The 26,866-nt window shown below is 36.1% G+C and overlaps 1 protein-coding gene across 5 annotated transcripts; it reads left to right on the forward strand.

Moving 5' to 3' along the window:
* Nucleotides 1-40: 40 nt before the first annotated feature.
* ppp2r1bb (protein phosphatase 2, regulatory subunit A, beta b) lies at nucleotides 41-21,302 on the forward strand. Of its 5 annotated transcripts, XR_014030398.1 has the most exons (17): nucleotides 41-174; nucleotides 837-927; nucleotides 4,503-4,603; nucleotides 4,732-4,964; nucleotides 5,065-5,212; nucleotides 6,054-6,209; nucleotides 6,297-6,411; nucleotides 6,508-6,578; nucleotides 10,970-11,104; nucleotides 12,035-12,208; nucleotides 12,495-12,555; nucleotides 18,759-18,913; nucleotides 19,028-19,170; nucleotides 19,259-19,350; nucleotides 19,448-20,499; nucleotides 20,667-20,836; nucleotides 20,930-21,302. XR_014030398.1 is itself a non-coding variant. In XM_081369725.1 (15 exons), the coding sequence occupies exons 1-15, from the start codon at nucleotides 97-99 to the stop codon at nucleotides 19,462-19,464; spliced, it is 1,770 nt and encodes a 589-aa protein (XP_081225851.1). In that variant the 5' UTR covers nucleotides 41-96; the 3' UTR covers nucleotides 19,465-21,301. The 5 variants fall into 5 exon arrangements, 1 of the variants encoding a protein (XP_081225851.1); XR_014030397.1 differs by having other exon boundaries at nucleotides 20,667-21,302; XR_014030399.1 differs by lacking the exon at nucleotides 20,667-20,836 and having other exon boundaries at nucleotides 19,448-20,326; nucleotides 21,161-21,302.
* Nucleotides 21,303-26,866: the final 5,564 nt, after the last annotated feature.

The raw sequence follows: 26,866 nt of genomic DNA on the forward strand, positions 1-26,866 counted from the left end.
GTAACTGGACTTTAAATTTGTTGGGTGTTTTCCCATCAGCCTTTGCTCCGAGCGGAAGCTTCGCTGAGTCTGAGGTAATCATCATCCAAGTCTAAAATGGCAGGAGCAGACGGAGACGATTCGCTTTATCCCATCGCGGTTTTAATCGATGAACTGAGGAATGAAGATGTTCAGGTAGACATCAGTCTAAGAAAATTTGTGTTTAATTCATATTTAAAAAAATATATATATATCGCGCTTTATTAGCATCCTCTATCATTAAGCTAACCGATTTTCTCATACAGCGAATCATTTACAAAAGAACTCGCTTTTTCTTCTCCTTATTGATTCCTCCTTGTCTTGTAGTATTTTGTTTTTGTGCAGAAAATGCTCAAATTGAATGAGACAAAGTGAAACCTGTGTGTGGATAGAAATTGGCCGTCATAATAATCATGAAATTGGCCGGCTGTGTATCAAAACGTAGAGGGCTGCAAACTGTGCGTTTTTGGCGGCCTGTTAAAAGATGAACACTAGGATACGAGTTTGACACCACAGTCTAGTCTGACATGATCCAGGCTATGGTTCTAGATACTGAACCGACAGACCTGGGCACTGCATATTTTCTATAATGTCCCCCTTACCTGACACACCCATGGCAGGTCTTGATGAAGCTTTGAATGGTGTGTGTGAGGAATCATCCAAATGTGCAGTGTTGAGGTCCTCAACTGTCCTCCTCCTTTACTATGAATTAGAGCCACTGACCTAGATCTCTATGCTTAAAGCAATGAAACAGAATGCAAGGCAGGGTTGCATCTTTTTTTGTGTGACTGTTAATGTAATTCTGTGCACATCCTCAGTTGCGGTTGAACAGCATCAAGAAGTTGTCCACTATTGCTCTGGCACTGGGTGTGGAGAGGACACGGACTGAACTACTGCCCTTCCTCACTGGTAAGAATTCAATCCATCCATCTGCATTTGCTCTGAGTCTGATTTTTATTTATTTTCTTTTTTTTCTGATACAAATGAACTGCTTAATAGCTTTTGATTTTTAATCATTGCACTTTTTTTTCTAACCTGCTATTTCTTTCCTATTAGATGGAATATATATTTAATATTTGTTTGCTTTATAAATTATTTTTAAATATATAAATTTGCAATTGTAGTCATGACGTAGTGGAAGTAGCGACAAATGTTTTCTTCCATAATCCATCCAAGTGAAACGGATTATCAAAAAAGAAGACAAATTTGTTTTTGTTTTTTAGGATAATTTATATACTTAGATATTTTTTTGCTATATAAATTATTAAATTAATATTGCAACAAATTATAGGGTTTTTAGTTTGCAATAATAGTCGTAATGGAAGTAGCAACATCATCTTTTCTTTTGTATTGTGAAATGGTTTATCGGAAAAAAAAAATGATTGGATGGAGGCAGATGTGAATATAAACTTACAAATTAGTATTTGAAATGAATGGAGACCAGACCTGAGTCTGTTGTTTCACCAGATCAAGTTATGACATTTTAATTATATTACTAGTTAATTTTATATAAGTCAGTGCATAAATGAATTGTTTACTATAACTGTATTATTATTATTATTATTATTATTTATTTAACATGGAAAATTTAAATTTTATGCTAAAATATCATACTGGGTTTTCTTTTGGTTCACAAGCAAACTTTTGTTATATTAATTGGGGTTTTATGTTTTTTTTTTTTAGAAAACTACTCTTGCATCCAAAAAAAAAAAAAAAATGTACAACCAAATATAATGAAATCCACAGGAAGAGAAAATCTAGAAAAAAATATATATATATGTATATGTGTGTGTATGTATGTATGTATGTGTGTGTGTATATATATATATATATATATATATATATATATATATATATATGTATATGTATATGTATATGTATATGTATATATATATATATATATATATGTATATGTATATATATATGTGTGTGTATATATTTGTATATTAGGGCTGCAACTAACGACTATTTTAATAGTCGACTAGTCACCGACTATTGAAACGATTAGTCGACTAATCGAATAATTATTACATTTTTCTAAAATTTAGCATGAGATTGCTTTAATTCTGTGGAAAATTATAGTAAACACAAGAAAGAAGGGGGTACTTCAATGAAAAATGCATATTTTATTGAACTTTGCTGCTGATAGGCCAATTCATACTAAAACAGGGTTTTTCCTACATTGAAATTTTTTTGGCGGCCGCCAAAACGATTTTTTGTCCCGCCAAAGCCTTTTTTGATCTGTAATTGGGTTTTGTGAGTGAAGCGGGCTCTACTGACGGAGAGAACGATCACAGCGCCCCACCCCCGCGCGGGCACTCTCCGTCTTCAGTTCTGTCTTTGCTCTCTCCCTCGCATCAAAATCAACTGATCCTAAGGTCGGAAGACCGAATCCATGTTTCACGTGGTGCATTCAGAGAATATTTTTGCTGAATTAGCGCTGGATGTGAATTGCAGTCAAAAAAAATTTGCCTTATCTTCTCTTACAACTTGTGACAAGCATTCCGCACATGCAGCTGACATAACTTTAATTAAACGCAAAAAAAAAAAAAAAGTTTGAAGTGTTTTTGTGTGCGTTGACAAATATTTCGTGATGTCCTAACAGCCAGGATTCCCAATTCCCCACACAACACGTCCGCTAAAGTCCGATTCGCGACCTAATGACTCCTTTGAGCCGAGGGACAGGACAATGCAGTTCACAAAGGTTCATAATTTGCATGTGCTTTAATGCCCTGTCGGTTAAACATTTAATTCGCGTGCTGATGCGCTATTCTCAGCGCGTGCGTTTCTCAGCGCGTGCATGTGAAGCTCACATGCACTAAAAGCCTGTCTAACAGCGCCTGGATACTGGACTAAGTTATCTTTCGAGTCTTATTGTGCTTATACTGTTAAATACACACAAGGTTTACATAAAGTCAGTTATGTCTAAAGTGAAAGCAAACTTGAGAAAATTGAGTAAATCTGCTTGTCAAATGCGTTAGACGCGTCGCGCGCAGCTCTTTTAAAGAGACAGTAGCATCAGTAAACACGCTGCCGCTTGTCCTTAAAGGGATAGTTCACCCAAAAATAAAACTTATCTCATCATTTACGCACTCTAATGTTGTCTTGTTCCAAACCTGTATTAATTTCCTTCTAATATTTTCTAATATTTTTCTAATATTAATATTTTGAAGAATGTGGCTAAACAGTAGCTGGTCCCCATTGACTTCCAAAAGAGAAAAATATACACTGAGGTACATCAACTGTTTGGTTACCCACATTCTTCCAAATAACTTCTATTTTTAACAGAAGAAACAAACTTATTCGAGTTTAAAACAACTTGAGAGAGTAAATTATGACAATTTGAATTTTTAGGAGAACTATTCCTTTAATGTTAATAAAACAACAAAATGCAAAGAGAAAATCACTCACTGCTATTGATTGATAACTTTAAGTAGCTTTAATAAGTATCAATGTATAATTTATACAGTGAAGTCTATGTTGTTTTATTTTCATATTTGTTCATTTAATTACTTTCTTCAATGCTACTGTTAAATACACCTACTGTAGCTGAAAACATAAAGCACTGTTTATTTAATTTGTATATTAAGTTGTGTATGTGTAATGTGTATCTTTGATCTTAATATTTAATAACAAAGAAAATAATGACAAATATTTTTATCTTTGCCCCTGTCTGCCATTTTGTTTTTTTTGTTGTTTTTGTAAGGCTTTGTTTTTTAAAATATGGACATTAGTTTGGCTGTAATGCTCAGTCACAAAATAGTAAAAACAAAATATAAAAAGAATCGTGATAAAATCGTGAATCGTGATTTTCCTGAAAAAAAAATTGCGATATGATATTTTTGGCATATCGCCCACCCCTATGATGGCCCACCAAAAAATAAAATAAAAAGAATGAACAACCAAATATTAACAACAAGGAACAAAAGAAACAAACATCAAGGTATAGATATAAAATAAGTTGTAATCGCTTTCTTTTACTAGCTTGTCAGTGATCATTTTTTCATGAATAAATAGGATAAGAAAAAAAAATCACAAACTGTTTCTTTGTATTTATTTTAAATTTAACATTTACTGCCAATATTGGGCTTGCGGATCATGTGGGTACTAGGGTACTCTTTGCTGTGTGTGGATGACCATGTCGGTCAGCCACCACCGAAGACCAATTTTGACCCAGGAAAAACCCTGTAAAAGTAAATAAAAATGTCATATATATGTATATATGTATGTGTATATATATATATGTATAATATGTGTGTGTGTTTATTTATTTATTTATTTATTTATTTATTTTTCTTTTTAAATGATTGATTGATTGATTGATACTTTATTAATCCTGAAGGAAATTCAAGGATTATACTATGAACTGTTATTTATTTACCCTTTGATGTTCTTTCAAAGATCTTGACATCAGTTACACTTGCTTTTGGTAAGTATTACTTGCCAAAATATCAATTAGCTAACTGACACCCCTTCATCTGTAGACACCATATATGATGAGGATGAAGTTCTTCTTGCCCTGGCTGAGCAGCTCGGGAGCTTCACTGTACTTGTTGGAGGTCCTGAGTTTGTGCACTGTCTCTTGGTAAGTGATAAGAGGCAAATGAATCGGTTAAATAATTAGATATTGACCAGATGAGATTTTAGCCATGGGTTATCTGGTGTGGAAATGCACCTTACTGCATGTTTTCATCCTGCACTTTGCCTCCTCAGCCTCCCCTGGAGAGTTTGGCCACAGTGGAGGAAACGGTTGTGCGGGACAAGGCTGTGGAGTCTCTGCGAAAGATCTCTCAGGAACATTCCCCCGTAGACCTAGAGGTGCATTTTGTGCCACTTATGAAGCGTTTGGCCAGCGGCGACTGGTTCACCTCCCGAACGTCTGCGTGCGGGCTGTTTAGCGTCTGCTACCCTCGTGTGTCCAGTACTGTTAAAGCGGAAATCCGTCAGTAAGTTCAAATGATGCCTTGTCTTTATGACATACTCATTCAACATCACCTTGATCACTGTGGTCATGTTCAGTATTTATTGATATGGTTGTCTTCACAGGCACTTCCGCACACTTTGCTCAGACGACACTCCCATGGTGCGTCGTGCCGCCGCCTCTAAGCTAGGCGAGTTTGCTAAGGTTCTGGAGCTGGACTATGTTAAGAGTGACATCATTCCTCTCTTTACAGCACTAGCATCTGATGAGCAGGTACGCTGGTACACATTTGTGTTTTGGCACAGGTTTTTTTTTTTTCAGATCTATTAATTTATTTAAAAATGTGATTAATTTTAATACATACTTAAACTAAACATAATTATTTAATAATAATAATAATTTTTTATTAATTTTTTTTAAAAATAGAATATATTTATTGAATTTATTTATGTAATTGTGGTCGTGTTCGTTTATAATATATATGTATAATAATATATTTTATTATGAGGACCCACAAATATTTCCCCATTGCATTATTATGCATTATATTCAACATAAAGTAGTTTAATGTAGTAATGTCACTGAAACTCCGTAAACGTTCATTTTGTTTCTCAAACAGTACTCGCGCTTTCAATGCAGGCATTCGTTGGGTCTCTTACACAGATAAGCCGCACGCACATACTCTCCTGGTGCTCGCTATGCTAAAACATGTCATTACTTGTGCCATTACCTTTTTACTTGGTTTAATACACCACGCACAACATTTTTAGACTCATTAAATCCAAAATTTTCCTAATGGTATATGCATTTTTCAAAGATTGTTTAACACTTTATTTTACAGTGTCCTTGTTACATGCATTTACCATAGTAATAACAGTAAATTATGCATAATTACATGCAACTAACCCTCAACCAAATCCTAATCCTACCCTAACCCTATAGTAAGTACATGTAGTTGCTTAATATTACTCAGTACTTAAATATATTGTTACACTGTAACAATGACACCTTAAAATAAAGTGTAACCGATTTGTTTTTTGTTTTTTGTTTTCCTTCCTGTGGGTGGAAATCGCATTCTTATGTCATTAACCCAGACGTTTACTTTTCTCCGCAGGACTCTGTGCGTCTTTTGGCGGTAGAAGCTGGTGTCAGCATTGCTACTCTCCTGCCACAGGATGACTTGGAGGCTCTGGTCATGCCCACTTTACGTCAGGCAGCTGAGGACAAGTCCTGGAGGGTGCGCTACATGGTGGCAGACAAATTCTCAGAAGTGGGTACTTACGAAACGCATATTTGGCCGTTATCCACATTTCCTCTGAGACATAGACTAAGTGGATGTTTTTCTGTTTGTGTAAAGTTGCAAAAAGCAGTTGGCCCAGAGATCACCAAGAATGATCTGGTCCCGGCCTTCCAGAACTTGTTGAAAGACTGCGAGGCAGAGGTCCGGGCTGCTTCTGCCAACAAGGTGAAAGGTGAGGTGTCCCTCTGCCAACTTCCCAAAGCTTGATTTCTCTATGAAAACAGCCACACAAAAACAACATTATTTCATGGCCTGTTTATCTCTGCAGTATTCTGTGAAAATTTGCCTGAAGACAGCAGGGAGACCATCATCATGACTCATATTCTGCCATGCGTCAAGGTACACATTTTAATCTCGCCCACTTGTTTATGAAATTGCGTGTGGCTGAACAGTTATGCTGCACGGTGCCGGCCAAGTTCTCTGGAGGGGGTACTTAGAAAACTCAAGCTTGTTTTTTGATAATGTGATATCATATCTGGGAAGGTGTCCAGGTTGTCTCTGCAAGAGATCTTGCAGTAGGTCTGGTTGTTTTTGTGTTATTTTGGGGGCGTTTACATCTTTGCCATAAACAAGTGATAGATTTTTTAATTAATGACAAAATAATTGCAGTAAAGTAGCTCATACTTCAAACATACATTCATATATACTAGGGGTATAACGGTTATCGGTAAAAAACTGAACCGTTCTCCACCTACGGTCCGGCACGCACTTCATCTTAAATCTGATGACATATCTATAATATGGTTTGTTGAAAATAACGTGTAAAACAGACTAATGCATGTTTCAATTGATGGATACGTATTCTGGCTTCCCAATACATTACAACAGCGATAGTAAAAAGCAAAAAAACACCTTGGACTAAACAGTCACTCTTTGTAAACTTTGTTCAATACAAGTGCTGTATGCTTTAATATTACCAGTCATTCACCCATCATCACCCGGGTGTTGATAGTGCACGAGCGCAGGTGGGACCTAAACAGCACACGTTGCTTTTTGTTTAAATTAAATTAAAGTCTTTCCAGTTTGAACATTCAAACGCAAGAAGATGTGTAGAAAGCTGCCTCTCAGACAGCTCGCAAATATTGAGTTCTCTTTCAAGTCTTGCGCTGGTCTGAATGGACAAATTCACACAAAAATTGCCAACAATGCCGTCGTTGCGAGTATCCTTGCAAACAAAGTAGGTTATGTCTTAAGTGAATGTAAACAGTCAAGACTGACAACATGTGTATCAGTATTTTGGATCTGTGCATTCTTAAAGTGACAGCAGCCTAATATTCCTGCGGTCTGTTTTTAATGTTAATGAAACAACAAAAGTCAAGGAAATCACTCAGTGCGCTTGACTGAATAGCTTTTGTAACTTTTAATAATGATTAATCCTTATTTCATTTATACAGTGAAGATTATATGGTTATTTTACTTGTGATTACTTTATTCAATTTCTGTACCTGAAAACCACTCTTAGATGCCTAAACCTGATAAGCACTATTTATTTTATTTGTATATTTTCTCTATTGTATTTATTTGTGCTGTTGCTTGTAGTTTGATTATTTGTTCTTATTTTCTTTATTTTTATTTGACAGTAGTCCTTTTTTCCCCCTGAACATAGCACATATCGAACCTTACCGAAACCGTGACCCTAAAAAAGGTGATAAAAACTGAACTGTGAGTAATTTGAGCCGTTACACCCCTAATGTATACAGACTAAGGTTTATGCCCCATCTGTACTCATTTATTTAGGTCATCATCAGCAGGTGAGTTAACTTTGTCATTGAACTGTCCATCCTTTCTGAGGTCATGGGCAGCAGGGGTCACTGTTGTTATCCGTTACTCCCATTAGTGATCCCATGTCAGCAGTCTGTCATTAGGTTTACTGTATCAGTCTAGGGTTAGGTTTTTATTATTTTTATTTTCTGGTATATGCATGTGACTGACTAAATCATGGTTCTAGAGGGAGTGAAATGGCATTATATAAATGAAGCTGCAAGGCTTTTAATGAGAGCGAGAAAGAGGGACCATATTACCCCTGTACTGCAGTCCTTACATTGGCTTCCTGTTAAATTCAGGATTGATTTCAAAATTATCCTGTTTGTTTACAAGGCACTATCAGGTCTTGCCCCCCAGTATATTAGTCATCATCTTATTTTCTACTTCTCAGGTCTTCATATCAACTACTTTTAGAGGTTCCTCTCTGTAATTTTAAATAGAAAGGAGATTGTACTTTTTCCGTGGTAGGTCCCAAACTCTCCCATTTCTCGTGATGACAGCTCCATCAATTGCCACTTAAGTCTTATTTAAAAACGTTTTTAATTTCTTTAGCTTTTGTCCTGTTTGCTATGTTGAATGTAATATTAAATGTTGGTTTTAATGTCATTGTTGTAAAGCACTTTGGGGCAACGTCTGTTGTTTGAAAATGTGCTATGTAAATAAAGTTGCTTGCTTGCAGTTCAGTACAGTTTTACTGAATTAAGCCTGAGTTTACTACGCTGAGTCTACCAGAAGAATTAACTAAAAATGTGTTTTATTGCTAAATAGAATTTGTAAAAATCTGGAGAAACAAAAGAATCAAAGAAATTCTCATTTAAATGTCTTTCTTCCTTAAACCAATTCACTTAATAAAGACATAATAATACAGCAAGTCAAAATGAATCAAATTTAACAAACAAACAACTAAACAGCTAAAAATTATCTGATATATTAACTTCATTTTGAATTTTTTTCATTTAGATTCATTTTGACCTTTTGATATTATTCATTTATTTCCCAGAAGTCCTTAATAGGCATTTTTATATGTGCCACAAGTAGTTAAATACATTTGTGGCTAAATACTGCTGTTTAGCATGGTTTTAATTAAGGGATAATCATGGTATAAGCGGTATATTCCACGGCTAGCTGTGCATTAAATTATTTGAACTCCGCTTCGTGTCGGGTGGTTCTTTGCTTCCATGTGGTGCATTAAAATCATTCAATGGTCATTTTCCAGCATTGACAAGTTAAAGCACTTAATTTTACTGGAAAGGTTCAAATGGCGGTTGTTTTAATCAGCTACTACTCGTTCGATCTAGCATTCTGTCCACCTTAAATCAGACACAGAGCTAAAGTAGTGTGGTAAGGTAACATTTTTAATTAGCCTAGAGAGAGAGAGAAAGAAAGACGTGTGAATTACCTGCGTCTGTGCAGCTTCTCTTTAGCAATGATGCTGTGAGTTGAATTGCTGAAAAACAGTGACGTTACCACCTCCTTGCTGAGTAATATAATGGCGCAATTCAATAGCGAAGTTACTTTATTTATTAATGAAAGTTGCTGGGCAGGAACAAGTTTCTGTGTTCCTGTTCCTGTGTGTGTGCTAATGAAAGCCACGCATTACTATAGAACGGTGAATAAAAGGTTTTATTGCTCACCTTCCAGCCAATTAAAATTGAGTATTCAGACAGGCCATGGTATAAATTAAAATATTAGATAAAATGTATTTGAAAAAATTTGCAAAAATACTTTGAAACTAGTATACCCCTATCAAAAAAGCTTAAACAACAAAATGACAACAAAGCTTCTTATACATTTTAAAGGAGATGCCATATTAATGTATCAGGATTTTACTGTAGTAAGTAACTATTGCTGCCATGGTATATTTTGTAAGGCTGTAGTTCAGGCAGTTTGTGAATTTAATCAATCAGTTTGTCCAGAGTTCTGGTTTAATGATTCATGAGAATCATTCTCATCTGGTTCAGTGATTCATGATGAGAACAATAGAAGCAGTTAAACTAAGTCCTATGACCCTTCCCAGTTTAATCTATTTTTATTTATTTATGTTTTATATATAAAGATAATAGATATAGAATAGAAAATAAAGTGTTAGTATTAATGGATCGGGTGTTGCCGAAAAAGATGCGTCTTCAGCCGTTTCTTGAAAATGGTGATGTTTCAGACAGTGGCTTGTATGGATCACATCTACTTCACATATGGTGGAATAATGATTGGCCCTTAATTTTTCCATTTGTAGTTAGTGTCTTATGGAAATAGAACTTGAAACTAAGCAGTCAGTTTAGGACAAGCCTTTTTTCAGATTTGGACTACAAAGAACAGTGAAACAGCCTTCGGTGTGCTTGCTTGGGCTGCACAAGGTGTTCTTTGCTCTTAAGTGGCCTGAGAGTCTCATGACCTGATGTTTGATGTCTGTTAATAAGCTTATGCAAACGGATTCTTCCTCACCGATACAAACAGCTTTCTGCTTACTTTACCGGCTGGTGTGATCGGAAATTAGCTTATCCACACAAGCCACTCGCTGACACATCATCAGATCAAAGATAATTTAGGTTTTTGGACCCTCTGCAACGTTTTACAAGCAAATAAATGTCCAGGTTTACAGGCTCAAATGGATCCCACCCTGGTGCTGCCTTTCTTCAAAGACTCCAGTGATTGGGTTGGAAACGTTAAGGGACCAACTTAATTGGTATAGGGAGCCATGGTATGATTCTAAAACAATTTTAGATGCATTTTCTTTTTTCAGCAATAGTGTAGGTTAGTAGTATGGTTGACTCGTTGCCAAATTGTCTGTAAAGTAGACATAATTATAAAATTTTGTGATTGATTTGTATTTTCTGTAGATTGATTCAGAATTGAGATGTGCATTGATATTTTTTTCCACCCCATCCTACAATCACCATCTCTCTGATTACAGCTAAAAGAATAGCTAGATTTCAAAGCCCTCAAGTCTCGTTCTCTTCCCTTAACAGGAGCTGGTGTCTGACACAAACCAGCATGTGAAGTCTGCCCTGGCTTCTGTCATCATGGGTCTTTCTACCATCTTGGGCAAGGACAACACCGTAGAACATCTGTTGCCCCTTTTCCTGGCCCAACTGAAGGATGAGGTAGGTCACCTTGTGTTGAGCTTAGGGATTGTTTCCTAAATGATCTTCACTAAAGTCCTTGATTGATGTTCCTTTTATTGGGCTCTCATCCATGAGCACTCTCTGAGATGTATTAGCTTTTAAATTGTAGTAATAAACTCTTAGTCTGTTTTTAAATGAAGTTGAACTTTGGCCTCAGCTTTCAGCTAGGCCATGCCAAAACCAAAACCCATCCAAACGCTTTCCTCCTGTGTTTGTGTTCCCTTCTGTTTTATTGGACTCCTCTCGATTGTCAAACACACAATCTGAAAATGTTAAGAGCTGGGTTCTGTGAATTCTGTCCTGAAGTGTATTTCCATTGGCCGCTTCTCCGTCCGGCTCTGTTTGACTAACAAACTTTGTTGTTTGGATTTTAGTCAGTCATCACCAAAGTGCACTTGCTCAAGCAGGTCATCAAATATTTGGCAGCATGTATGCATATGCTGTAACAATATCACATGAGTGTGGCGTCCTCCTGGAGCCTTTTAAGGAAATATAAAAAGAGACCTTTTCCTTTTCAGTAAAAATTATACATGTGAAGAAATTACTTTAAAGCCATGAAATGAATGTTGCCTATGTTTACTTCAAGACATGCTTAATACACCAATCTTATTACTGGTCTTATTGTGCCTGATTCATCTTTCCATGTTATTGTAAAGGAATTTTTTTTTCATTTAACTTTTTGGTTGACGTTCTGTTACCAGGCTAGCCTTGTTTAATCCTTCCTTGAAAAACAAATGTATTTAAATTGAAATAATTTAAACCAATTAAACATTAAATTAATTGATTCATTTAAAAAATAATAATAATAATTGATTAATTGACTAATTATTTAAAGATTCATATATTTATTTATTTAATTTATTGATTGATTTAATCATAAATATATTGTGGTGTACTATTTCCCTGTAGTGCCCTGAGGTGCGTCTGAACATCATTTCTAATCTGGACTGTGTGAATGAGGTGATCGGGATCCGGCAGCTCTCTCAGTCTCTTCTGCCAGCTATAGTGGAGCTGGCTGAGGATGCCAAGTGGAGGGTTCGACTGGCCATCATTGAGTACATGCCATTGCTGGCTGGCCAACTGGTGAGTTTGTGCGCCACTCTCGCAGATTGATTAGATGGATCTGGACTGAAGACTAGTCTGCTTTCTTCCTTGGACTCAAAAATAAATATTCTGTCATTTACTGACCCTCATGTTTCAAACCTCTTAATGGTCTTTATTCTGTAAAAAAAAAATTGAAATAGGATTTTTCATACAATTTAAGGGAATGTTAAGCAGATCTCCCAAAAGGACTGTACAAATAAACTGATTTGCAAACGGGAGGTTTTTTTTTTTTTCAGCTAATTATTTTTACCTACTTTGTTGCTAGGGAGTGGAGTTTTTCGATGAGAAGTTGAATTCCCTGTGCATGGCGTGGCTCATTGATCACGGTAGGTCTTCTGGGTCCTCTTTTTCCAGTGTATGATGATTCAAAATGATGTGTAAAGATGTATTGAGTTATTGACAACAATGAACCAAAACCTTTAAACTGTATAAGTTCAAGCAGATGCATTTGCTTACATTTGAAGATAGCACAGCCAAGACGTGAAGCAGTTGTCTCTGCCTCTCTTCTGTCCTACTCCTTCCCCAAAAGGAGAAAGAGAAACACGCATGTATCTCTAGACTTTTCTGTTTTGCTCTCTTGGACAATTACAAGAGATTGATAAGACTCTTACCCACTCCACTGTTCATCATTCTTGCTTTCTTCCTCCTCCTTTCTCTTTTACCTATGTGTGTCTTTCTGTCTGTCTGTCTTTATTAGGGGCCTATTATTATTCTGCTCTTGAAGTCTATGGCAACCCATAAAACAGCTTGCGGGAAAGTTATACAATTTGGCACATAGGTAGAGGACAGTCTGAACATTAACCACAGCGATTTTGGAGTCTTTAACTCAGTCTCTAATGCCACCAACTATAGTTGCACTCATGTTTATGCCAATAACTTTTCAACCATAAGGGCTAGAAACAAGCCCTGAAGGTACTCCATTTCGAGACAGCATCACCTTACGGTAAAAAAAGAAAAAGAAAAAAAGATAGCTTTTGATTTAATTTTCCCTATTGTAATGAAATGGGGTCTTAAATGGGTGGTTGACTATGATTACACTTTTCTAACTTTAGTTAGTGTATAATGTTGCTGTTTGAGCATAAACAACATCTGTAAAGTTACAATGATCAAAGTTCAAAGCAAAGGAAGATCGTTTTTTTTTAAGTACTACAACAAACGGCTGGTAGGGACTACACGACATTCCTCCTGGGTTAGTGACATCACTAACCCTAACATTTACATAAACCCCGCCCCCGGGAGCACAGTCGATGTTGAGAAGTGGAAGATTTATTGTAGTAGTGCACATTTGTGAGTCTGCTCAAGCTGTCGCATCCGTCTTTTCACATGCAATACAGTACGTAACACAAATGCATGTCATTCTGTAGGCATCTTACAACAGTTTCGATTTATAGATTATCATGACAGAATATTCTAATTGAAGATAGTTAACTCCACATCAGCAACAAATTCATCAACTAACCATTCAGAAACGTCCTGTTGCATTCTACATGTTGTCACTTCTTGAGTCTCTTCGTCATTGTCCGACTCCAGTTTAAATATAAAAGGCAGAACAGTTTCTGGGATTTTAGTGCTTGTCTGCGTGAGGTAATCGGAGCTGCTAACACACACAAGCTCTTGAAGCTCCGCCCTCTGTGCTGGGAGCAGCAGCTCATTTGCATTTAAAAGTCAGTTCATCTTCAGACCATGCTGGCAAAAAGGTAGGGATTTCATGTCGATAGATAAAACCGCATTCGTATACCGCATCAATAAATTTGACTGCATAATGCCAAACTGCATCTGAGGCTGTATAGATTTGACATTGACACCAAACTTACTTTGTAATTGCCACCCAACACAGACCACATCAGATCAATTTGTTTTCAGTGCCACGTATTGGTCAAAAGTAATAAGCAATTATCACATTACAAGTGATTGTATTGATGGGCTTTCAACTATTTTGCTTAAAATCTTAAAGTCTCAATGTCTTTACTAGTGCTGTCAAAATTAATGCGTCGTTAACGCATGCGATTGAAATATTTTTAACGTGTTAAACTGAAAAAAATTAATGTAATTAACGCAGCATCTGTTTTTTTTTCCTGCCATCCTTTGGCTGGCGTTACATTAAATGATCAAGCAATTCAAGCACGATAAGATGCAAAAAAGAACTCAAACCTGTACTAGCGGATCTTAAGTACATCGGAAGTATCTTCACCGTCTGTGAAGCGGCTCTCTGTGAACAAATGCTCGAAGCTCGCGCACAGAATGCTGCTTCAGACAGCACGGCAGTGCCTCATCGAGTTATTTTTCGCACTTGAATGGACAAAAATGCACAAAATTATGCTGAAATGCCCGTTATTGGCGAGTATCCTCATAAGCATGGTCTTGAATTGGTTAAGAAAGTGTTAAATGAATGTAAAGAGTTGTGAGAAAATAGCATGTGTGTCAGATCCGGATCATGTGCAGGTCTTAAAGTGACAGCAGCCTAAAAAACCTACTGCTGTCTTGTGATTTTAATGTTAATCAAAGAACAAAAGACAGAGAAAATCACTCGCTGTCATAATTTTAGATGTACCTATACCTGTTAGACCTAAAAACTTAAAGCACTGTCTACTGCAGTCAGATTCACCCGTGATCACTCTGAAGGAATCACTCACATGGCTGGGCACTTGTAATGACACATCAAGGATGTTAAGAGGCTAAAAGCAGGTTTAAAACTTGCCCCATTTAAGTCAACAGGGTGCAAATTTTAAAAAGAGGATAACACGGTGTAGGCAACACAGATTTTTGTTGTTGTTCTCTGTACTGACAGCACTCCAAATTTGCAAAAAAAATGAGCTCAATGTTAAAATTGACCGGAGTTCTCCTTTAAGTACAGTCTTATAAATACAGTAATCATAGACTGTAAGTTATTGAGATTCTGTTTTTCTCTTTTCATGTATTAATTCAAATTACATATACACTACCTTACAAAAGTTTGGGGTCAGAAAGAATTTTATACAACAAAGGTGCATTGAATTAATCGAAAGTTACAGTAAAGTCTTTGAAAACTTTTGTAAAATTAAAAAAAATTCTGAAAAAAGCACTAAATCAACATATGTGACCCTAAAGATTGGAGTAATGGTTGCTGAAAATTCAGCTTTGCCATCACAATATCTAATATACAGCTTCATTTTTTTTGAACAGATACGAATTTTAAACTGCCTGCTGATCTTGTTTTGAGTGACATGTCAATGGTAATGAATGTTTCAGATTGATGAGCCTCTTAGTAAATCTTCAATTTAATGGTTGTCAGAATGGTTATGATCTTACTCTGAACCACGCGCTGAGTAGATCCAGCTGTTGAGGTGTTTTGCATGGTGATTTTCAGTGAGGAACTTGACCGCACACACACACACACACGCGCACAATTACACTCTGACACAGTTGTAGACAAAGGGCCAGATGGGTTACATCACTGGAATGTTCTTGTATATCCTGTGCTGCTGGGCCAGTGCTGTTGTCTTACATAAGAGCTTCGAGCCAAAGCGGCGCTATTATCGGTTCTGTCATGTGTAAATATGAACTCCTATTTCTGACAAATACACACAGGCATATATGCAGAAGGTACACGGTGTCAAATGGATTGTCTCATTTTGTGTGTGTTTTATAATCCCCCCTTTTAAAGCCTGACCTACTTCATGAAAGTGCTCATCACATTTTGGCTGACTTGAAGTATTTCTTTTTTTTTCTTTCATAAGCTCTGTGGAGACTATGGGTGGGGATTTGTCATGAATTTTAAACTCTAAATAGGATTGTCTCAGGCAAATTCCCAGCCTTTTGAGAAAGGGGGTTATGTCATCGTCAGACTGATTTGAAAGAGCCGCCCGTCTGATGTTAAGTAGATTTGTGATGCACAATTTCACAGGATGTTTGTAGATATTTACTCTTCCCAGAATGAAGGTAAAATGGCTTAGATTGTGATCTCTGTTGGAGTTATTGTGAAATCAGGTGGAGTGTAATCTGTGGAGGTAATGCTGAGCACCAAAACAACGTTGATTTAACCCCACTTAGGTCCAAATCTCATGCCAGAAATCTGATCAAACAAGGAAAGCTGAAAAAAAGCAAAGTAAATATTACAGAAGTATGTAATTCATGTCAAGTCATCTTTGAAGAGAATAACAAGGGAAATGATGGACCTCTGTTTGATAAAGAGTGTGGTGTACTTTAGCAGATAAAATCTGGACTGGTAAAGTAAAGATTGTTGTCTTCAACCCTTAAAGGGACAACCCATAAATCACTGTTGTGACTTTAAATGGGGATTTAAGTTGTACATGAAATAAAATTTCACATACTTTCCTTCTAATTTCTTAATAAAAGTTCTTGCTTTTATTGTGTGAAATTAATGCTAACAGGATACTAGTGAATCTTGCTCAGTTTAAAAAAAATCTAGTTCTCACAATCTATTCAATATACAGTGGAAAAAGTCCCATTTTATTTGTGTTTTGTTTGTTTGTTTATTTGATCAAATTGTATTTATGTATATGTTTGTGTTTTGTATGTATGTATGTTTATTTATTTATTTGATAATTTATTTAATGTATGTCTTTTTAATTTAATAAATGTATTAATTTAGTTTTTTATTTATTATTTTTAATATTTTTTGTTAATTGTTTTACAAATTATTCTGTTTAATGTCACATTTTGGAAGTTAAATGGTTTGTTAATGCTATTTTATATTGAATTTAAGTTCCAGCTAGACAGGAGTTGTGGTATAGTGATAGTAAGGTTTTACTATAAGATTTTTGTTCTGTCCCTTTAATGAGTGAATTGTACGTCACTATTTGGATAAATGTCTAATGGATAAGTGACTACTTGCTCACAACACTGAGGAATGTGTGTCTTCAGGTTGTATGGCAGTGGACGAAATCTGGCAGCATGGACTGTAGGGCTGTAGTCAACCAAAGAAATGCTTTGTCGACCAAAGTCAGGTCCTGCGCAACGATTAGTCGACTAAAAAAAAAAAAAAAACGCAATGTTTTGCATTTTGATTGAACATTTATTAAACAATTGTCATAGAGCATTTATAAAACAACCAAAAAAAAATCAATAATACATAAAACCATAATAATAATAACAGGCCAACAATTCTTTGAAAATTAAGTGATTTTTTTAACTGCAAAGTGAGGAGCTCTGTCCTAGGTCTATAGTGACAGTCACAATCACGCACCTGACCACACCACACGCTACAAAAATTATAACTGCTAAAACTGCCAAATAATGAAAAATCCTAACAAAAGCTCTCGTTTATACAGGCTGTATATTCTTCTTTACTTCCAAATGGGTTAACTTTTGTCCAGCCGATCTAGGTGTTTTAAAACACACAAAAAACCCAAATAGCCTAAAAAACAATCCTAATAATAGGCTGTATAGAAGGAAGGCCTATAGGTTTATTTTCGTTTTGTTTTGTAATAAATAAGAAGCAAATACGGTTTAACAGACAAAATCGGGCGCCCGCGCGGTCACATGCACGTTAACTGGAGCGCATCTTATCCTAACTTAACGAAACTAAGTGTATGCCTCACACAGACATGAGAAATACATCAAATACACAAAGCTTGAAATGTCTTTAAACGAAATAATTAAAAAAGAAAAAAGAAATAGGCTGATTATGATCCACTGTGCATTTCTCTCTGTAGGCTCGTTCACTACGGAGATGGCGATCGTCAACTTCATATTTGCAGCCGACAGAAAACACTAAAAATCAATGCACTCGTCACCGGATTTACAAATTCACATCTAGCTTGTTGCACACACACATATTATGTCGAAATAACATTATTATTAATAATAGCCTACATCTTTTAAAATATTTGATTGAATGCTGAATGTTGCGCTTGTTCAATTAAATAATTTAAACAATTTAATAACTCCGCTTCGCGTCGCGACCGCATTACCACCTCGGGTGTGCATTATTTTTCTAATAATTCAACGGCCTGTCGTCAATTATTCCTTACTAGTTCCGTTACCTCCAACCCCGTTTTGAGTCGCCGGATCCACCCTTCCCTTTGCGCTCCGGGACCTCCCAGTTTACAAATTAAGCACTGGTTCTAACTGAATGAATACAGCAAAACTACCTATATTCGTTACTGAGCGCGAAGCAGCAGTGCAGCCAGCCACAGGTGCGGTTCCCGAGTGTTCTACGTGATGCGCTAACTGTGGGGCTGTTACAAAATAGCCTGAATTAAAGCATTTAAAGTTGGGGATAAAACATTGGCTAATTATATTTAGAATACAGTAATATATAACTGCTTATAAAGGAATAAATATCAAGGAGTAAATCAATGAAAATTTCTTTACTGGTAAAAAAAAAACAAAAAAATCATGCAACTGGTCGACCAATGAGAATGTCAGTCGACCAAGACGGCATCGACCGATTAGTCGACTAAACGACTAAAGTTGACAGCCCTAATGGACTGAAATATTTGTGATTGCAAAGTATCTAAATGGCGTTGGCCCACAGCATTGATTTTAGTATGCGCGTTAACAGAAGTATCTTTGCCGTGTTTTGCAGTGTATGCCATTCGAGAGGCTGCCACCTGCAACCTAATGAAGCTGGTGGAGAAGTTTGGAGCAGAATGGGCCGAGAACACCATTGTGCCCAAAGTCCTTGGCATGGCCATTGATTCCAACTACCTGCACAGGATGACCACTCTTTTCTGCATCAATGTAAGTATGGATGGTCCAAGTGCTCATCCAATTGGTAGCCATTTCATCAGTACCTGGTGTGGCAAGATTGGAATAACTGGAAGCCTTTTTTTTCCTTTTCTTTATTTGGGTCAGGCTCTGTCTGAAGCATGTGGACAGGAAATCACTACCAAGCACATGTTGCCTGTTGTCCTCAAGATGTCCACTGACCAAGTGGCCAATGTGCGCTTTAATGTAGCCAAGTGCTTACAAAAGATCGGGCCAGTTCTGGACAGCAGGTTTGTTTAAATAATAGCTGCCTATACCCTTTTTTTCTTCATGGTATAAGCAAACATACAGCATTACTAACAATGATGTATCCCACAGTGCTCTGCAGGCAGAGGTCAAACCAGTCCTGGAGAAACTAGCCACGGACCAAGATATGGATGTGAAGTACTTTGCTCAGGAAGCTATAAGTGGTATATATCCCTTAATCTCTTTAACCTTCAAGCATAAATTTACTTAGAACATTTTCATTCTCCTTTTTTTTTTTTTTTTTTTCTTCTCTCTCCGTAGTTCTTGCATTGGCTTGACTGACTTCCTCTCCACATCCAGTGAAAAACTGACAACACAAAACCTGTTGCATTCTATTTATTGTTCTTTTTGAATGATTAAGTATTGTCTGTTACTTTGTTTACTCTCAAAGATATTGAATGTTCAAAGGATGGACTTTTGGTTAAGTTTTACCTCTCAAACACTGTTAGAGCAGCTCAGTTCTGCATGCTTGTACAGTTTGAGCTTAGATCTTCTCAAACATCACCCTTGAGCCATTCCTGTGCATTCGTTTCATAATCTGTACATGCCTGCTTCAGCATGCCTTTTGGTTTTCTTAGACCAGAGCTCATCCTGCCAGTAGCAGATGGTGCAAAATGCCTGTTTATTTGCTTTAGTAGATTTGCTAGCGCACAGCACATTGTTTACATGTGTTCCCTCTCCGGAGGGGAAAAAAGTCCTCTTTGTGCAATGGGTGAATGGTTAGATTACCATTAATACCAATACCATTTCTAGATTACTCTTGAAATTTGCTTTACGCAATGATGTCACACCTTTATCACAAGCTTTTTCCATCTAGGGACCATGTAATTAAATCAGTTGTGCTCTAACACGGGATACACGTCTTAAATGGCATCACTCACAGTTTTGCCTGCAGGTTTGTGCCCATGTTGGTCCTGAATATCCCCCTTTATTGATTTGTAGACTTGCTCTAACTTCTGTGCCAATGAAATGTCTAGTTATAGTACAATTTATAAGTTTTCTTTTATTATCTTCTTTTTTTTTCTTTTTTTTTTTTTTAGTGGAGGGCATGTTAAAAGTGTGGTCATGTAATTATTAGGCTGGCATGGAGGAAGTTTGTCTCTCGTGGAAGGTTATAGACTTAAATGAACAATATTCATTGCTCCAAACAACTTTCTATGGAAGCTTGTTTCCGCCACAAAAAAAAAAAAAGATAATTGCGACTTTTTATCTCACAATTGCGAGTTTACATCTCGCAATTCTGACTTTATTTCTCAGAATTGCGAGATGTAAAGTCAGAATTGCATGAAATAAAGTCAGAATTGCGAGATAAAGTCAGAATTGCGTGAAATAGTCACAATTGCGTGTTATAAAGTCAGAATTCTGACTTTTTTTCTCGCAATTGCGACTTTATATCTCAGAATTCTGACTTTATATCACGCAATAGGGAGATATAAAGTCAGAATTGCATGATATAAAGTCGCAATTGCGTGTTATAAAGTCATAGTCATAAAAAATAGAATTATGAGATATAAACTATTCTAAGGTAAAAAAAAAAAAAAGTCCGTCTTTTTTTCCCCTTAGAATTGGACTTTATAATTGGACTTTGAGAAAAGATGTCAGAATTGCGAGATATAAACTCGCAATTATGTGTTATAAAGTCAGAATTGCGTGTTATTAAGTCAGAATTCTGAGATATAAAGTCAGAATTGCGTGATATAAAGTCGCAATTGCGAGAAAAAAAATTCTGACTTTATATCTCAGAATTCTGACTTTATATCACGCAATTCTGACTTTATTTCACGCAATTCTGACTTTATATCTCGCAATTCTGACTTTATATCTCAGAATTCTGACTTTATTTCACGCAATTCTGACTTTATTTCACGCAATTCTGACTTTATATTTCGCAATTCCGATTTTTTGTGAGATAAAATTGTGAGATAAAAAGTGGCAATTATCTTTTAAAATGTTTTATTCAGTGGCGGAAACAAGCTTCCATAACTTTCACCTACTGCATTCTGAGGAAACCTTTCGTTCATGGTCAATATCATGAGAACTTGTAGCTCTGTTTTTGTTTAATTAGTTTGGGATATTGGTGTACCTTTAGGACTAAATAAAGTCATTTGAACCACGTATCTTGCTGTTGTCATCTTTTGACGCACTCTCACAGACTAATCGTCGCATGATTCTAACTGGAACTGGGTGTGCGTCACAGCTGTTAGATATCTCTAAGAGTTTGTCATCCTATATAATTTTAAAGATTAATGTGGAATCAGGTTTTTGGTCTCCTGATGAACCGTTTTCTACAGTTACCTGGATAGTGATCCTATCGACCGCATTGGATTGCGTGCTTTCGTCACTGAATTTGGCAGGAACTGGTGGCGGTGCACTTCTCCTGTAGTATCAGATGACTTATTTAACCTGCATTCTTTTGAAGGCTGTAAAAAAGGCTGGATTTCTGACTAGATCTGAAAATTTGAACCAATTACATTTAAGGGTTACACGCTATCCTGTATCATTTGAATTTAAACTGACAATTCTGAGGGTATGTAGTCGTAGATCAGGCAGACTTCAGCTCAATGGTTTGCATGGGTATTTAATACCATCTCATTACCTGAACCTAAATGTGGAGACGTTGGACCATTACTGAGCTGTCTGAACCTCAAATTAATCCTTTCTGCAATTACTCTTATAAATGACCACATGGAATTTCTATAGATATTAATGGTGCCTTCACGTGCTATGGTAATTATGGTAAATACCAAAAGCCGACATGGAAAATGCACATGAACACCCCCTCCTGAAGTATTTTCCACTGGGCAACTCGTAGAATATTTTGATGCACGAGTTGCCGAGATGAGATAACCTTTGACCTTTTCAAAATGGCGGAGAGCAACGCAAGAGTCGTGAATACCGTTAGCGGATCCGCAATTTCCTTGGTTCATATTTAATCATTTTATGTCATGTTTTATTTTTTTTTTATTATTAATTATGTTTTAATCATCAGAAAGCACCACATTTACGTGTTTTTTTTTTTTTTTTTAAGATAAAAAAGATACTCTACTGACACAGACCTTGCGGGTACTACATTACGACAACAAAAGCACTTGAACACAACACACTGGTAAATACCAGTTCACAAGTGGAAAATATCATCTTTTCCATAGCACGTGAAGGCACGGCAGCATAATATATAGACCTTATGCTCCAGAGAAACAAGGGCGCCGCCATCTTTAGAATATTGTCTTTGAACTTCCGGTTTTGCAGTCGTTCTGTATATTTCTATGGCATTGCTGTCCAGGAGTAATTAGCTTTTGAAGTGGATTTACTTAATCTAAAATTAACAAAAGTTAACGAAAGTCATCGTGAGGATTGTAATGTTTAAACCAGATGTCTTAACAAATGTCAGTAGACCGGGAACATTTTAAAACGAGCCGTTCATTCATAAATACGCAAGATTGCTGTGAAAATAAAACCGGAAGTCAAAATACAACGAACGCAGCGCTGAAAAGGGGCGGGGCTACATAAGGTCAGAGCAGAAATAAATGTGATGTGGACCTCTGTTTTGAAGAAAGAGGATGTTTTCAAGGTGCTCATCTCTGTTGCGATAAGTCTCTACTAGTTGGAAGGGGTCATGTGGCTAATTGTTTTCAGATGTTCTTGCTTTTGCTTGAACAGGATTATGCAACGGCAGCTGTGCTGGAGAGGGATAATAATCACTTTGTTTAGACAAATCAAGCTGAAATTCAAAGACTGATGGCACGGAGATCATCTAGTCACAAAATGCCATTACGTCTTGTGTTTATAGTGTCCAAAAATATGACATCATTCAAATGCTTCTGATGGGTTTTGATGAAAGTACAGATCTACCACTTCTCTCCTCTTACATAAGATGTTCCCCAGGGTTCAGTACGTGGCCCACTTTTCTTTTCTTCACTTGCATTGATGTCAACTCTCACTACTATGCTGAACATTACTTCCTTACTGCACCTATCTAGGCATCAAGTACTGGATGGGCTCCAACTTCCTGAAACTCAACTTTAATAAAATGAGGTTATGCTAATTGGACAAAAACAGCATGATTTTTTTTTTTCATCAGCAGTTGAGTTAACTTTAAGCCCTCTGAAACGGTCTGTAATTTAGGTGTCTCATTAGGGTGATTCATCCCTCTTTTTTATGTCACTTAAAGGGGTGGTTCGGGATTTTTGACATCGGACCTCATTTTTAAGTCAGCCTGGTTGTTATTCATCAGTGGAGACATTTTTTTTTTTTAATTATCCAGTCCTTATATTTGGATAGTTAGCCGATGCTAGGCTAGCGCGAGTCAAGGGTAGATGTTAGCCAGCCATTAAAAACCGTTTTACCCACTCCACAGTGCACCAAACGCAAATCAATTATAACACTAGACTATCGATGCAAATGTACGTTGAGAGAATAATGTTAGAAATCAAACTTACCTTTCATCACATTGCATTAGTTATAATTTGTTCCCTGTAATCATAAGCCTTGTCTACAGCAGCAGCGGAGTGATATTGATTACCTAGGCAACCGAGTGAGCCGGTACACACACGTACTGCACACACTGTAGTGCGCTTCTTTTCTGTGTTTACTTTTTGCCGCATTACTAACTGGAGCAAAGTAAAATTCCGCAGCTGCTGAGAAACTAGTTCCTTTGGGATCATTGAGATGAAAGGTAAGTTTGATTTCTAACATTATTCTCTCAACGTACATTTGCATCGATAGTCTAGTGTTATAATTGATTTGCGTTTGGTGCACTGTGGAGTGGGTAAAACGGTTTTTAATGGCTGGCTAACATCTAACGTTACCCTTGACTCGCGCTAGCCTAGCATCGGCTAACTATCCAAATATAAGGACTGGATAATTTTTTTAAAAAATGTCTCCACTGATGAATAACAACCAGGCTGACTTAAAAATGAGGCCCGATGTCAAAAATCCCGAACCACCCCTTTAATAATATTACATTCTTTTAATCAACATGCCATTGTCTCAAACTCGCCAAACTTCAGCACATGCTTTTAGTGCAGCATCAATAATATACTCTAAATTCTGTCCCTCAAGATCTACTGTCTTGCAGAGTTTAGTCAACCCTGATCAAACATACCTGAACAAGCTTCAGGATTACTAGAAAATGACAGGCATCCTGCATCAACAATGCATTTTATTGTTTGTTTAAGGACACGTGCAGTGTATCTCTGGTTGCAGTTTTGGCCCTGGATTCAATTTAATGTTAAAATTGATTTCAATCAGTAGACAAACAATGCAACCGACTCGCAAAGGACCTACATTCATTGTTGTTTAGTTTCCTTGAACCAAGCTGCCAACAGGACGAGCAGCATTTTTCAATTTATACCGTCTACAACATATAATTATAATGTTGTTATATAAAAAAATTAATTTACGCTGCTGCGAGGGTGTTTTTGAAAATTTGTGGAACACCCACAGATTTTATCTTTTGCTATTGGAACAAATGGAAATACAAATGTGAAAAGGGTCAATTTTCTAGTAATCCGGAAGAACTTGATTGGCTCATTCAGGTGTGTTTGTTTAGGGTTGGAGCACTTGACTGCCTTTGTTATATATTTCTAATATTCCATATGATTGCCTGGTGATTCTCTTTATTGAGACCAATCAACAGCATTGAAGTAATTCAGTCCAGTTCTTTGTGAAGTTTTGCCTCTAATGGATCTAGGAATTGTATAAACTGCCCCTCGTTAAATGACCTGTTATAGACCAAGAAAAATGCTTTCCTTAATATTGTGGAAATTCCTGAAAATGTTTCTCAAATATCAAAATGTTTAGTCTTCCTTTATTAAACTGAAAGGCAAATGCTTGTGGAGTGGTCAGTCCTTCAGATTTGTGTTGTAACATTGATGCCAACATTTAAGTGCTAAACTGAATTAAGATAGATGTATAGTTATTTAAAATGATCCATCTTATTTTTCCAAATGTGTGGAGACAAACTGTCGTAGGCAGAGGATGCATTTCAGAATTCCAGCCCGATGAGAGAAGCATCATTTGGAAACCACACTTCCATGAAAATGAGGATTTGATGTGTTTCTGATGGTTTAAGGGGATTAGAAAACTACACAACATGGTCAGAAACCAATCTGACTCAATAAGGAAGGACTGATTGTTTCATGTTAAATCATTCATTGAAATCGAATCATTGGTGTGTGAGATGTTTCTACGACACATTAGCACAGTACACTCTGTGCCTGAGGCTTATTTACTGGTCAGCCATTACTGACTTCATTGGATCAGTTGTTTCTGTCCACTTTAGCTGACTAAATTATTCTGTGACAAATTACCGATCATGATGTTCCTCTGAACCACCTAATTATGCTGTAATAATATGATTCTACAGCAATGGGAATATTATTGCATTAACCACATTTGTTTCAACTCTAATTCCTCAAGATTTGGGAAAGATGGGGAAGATAAGATGCTCCCCTTAAGAACAATGTGGATTTACTTTTAAACTTTAAACTGGTTTAGAATGTGCATGATGATGATGCATCGGCCAATGTGTTGATATAGGAAATAAACAGAAACATTTGCTAATTTAGTTGTTATAGCAAAATGTGCAATATTAAAAGAGGGGTAAGATGGCCCCTAGGATTAACTTTTACAGAATGTATAAAAGACTTATATTTATTAATAATGAAATATTTTTTTAAAGTGTCAGTGTAAACTATTCTATTTAAAATGTTATCTTGACAAATTATTTAAATAATTGAATTACCGATGACAGACAAAGCAGTCTGAAAGGTAAAATTAATTTTTGCATATTTAAATTCACTTCACTACAATTAAATCCTAATCTAATCATGACAAACTATATACCTTTGGAAAGGTCTAAGACTCCTAAATAGATATTTCAGCACTGTTTTTTTTTTTGTTACAAATTATGTAGGAACAGTAATAGATGAATTTATGACAAGAGTGCACCTCAAAAAATCGACATCATAACAGGATTTCTGACCCGTCACAAAAAGTCGACGCACACACTTAATAATTGAAACTTTGGTTTTCATACTAAAAGTTCATAATAAAACATATAATCTAGTATTTGTCAATAAAAAATGATAAAATAAAATTATCCTCTAAAAAGTATATGTATATTATCCTCTAAAATCTTTTTTATTACATCACATATTTGAGTAGTTATCATAAATTAAGTATAATTTGAAAGCTTATGAACTTAGAATTCATTGCGTTACCATAGAAACGGTACTCTAAATTATTTTATCGGCTCTTCCCCGGTGGCTATTTTTGGTATTACGCCTAAACAAAATCTCATGGGAACTTCAATTTTTGTGATATCAACTTTAAATTTGAAACACAACTTGGTTAGATATATGGCTTTGATTTTATAGTAATATTGGAGTAAAAAATATTTTGTAAAATATATATTTCATATAAAAGAAAAAATATTAAGTACAGTAAATTTGATTTACTGTAAATTTAAACTTCCATAACTTTTTCATACTTTCATTTTTTGAAGTGCAATAATCTGCTGAGTGTTTTGTTTAAAACAAGACTAAACTTAGGTCTATATTCCAAAACATTCTTGAATTACAACCATTTAAGTTTGAATAGTTCATTTTAATATCCATTCTCAAAAAGGGTGGTGACAGTTAAGGGATTAAATTGCCCATATTTAAATTGAAGATATGT

This window comes from Scardinius erythrophthalmus, assembly GCF_964197995.2.
Source record: "Scardinius erythrophthalmus genome assembly, chromosome: 7".
Lineage (NCBI taxonomy): Eukaryota > Metazoa > Chordata > Actinopteri > Cypriniformes > Leuciscidae > Scardinius > Scardinius erythrophthalmus.

Excerpts from the sequence above, each read along its gene's own strand:
- ppp2r1bb (XM_081369725.1), top strand. The coding sequence starts at position 97 with ATGGCAGGAGCAGACGGAGACGATTCGCTTTATCCCATCGCGGTTTTA. Across the intron at positions 6,579-10,969 it reads ATATTCTGCCATGCGTCAAG|GAGCTGGTGTCTGACACAAA; the intron begins GTACACATTTTA and ends TTCCCTTAACAG. Across the intron at positions 12,556-18,758 it reads GGCGTGGCTCATTGATCACG|TGTATGCCATTCGAGAGGCT; the intron begins GTAGGTCTTCTG and ends CGTGTTTTGCAG.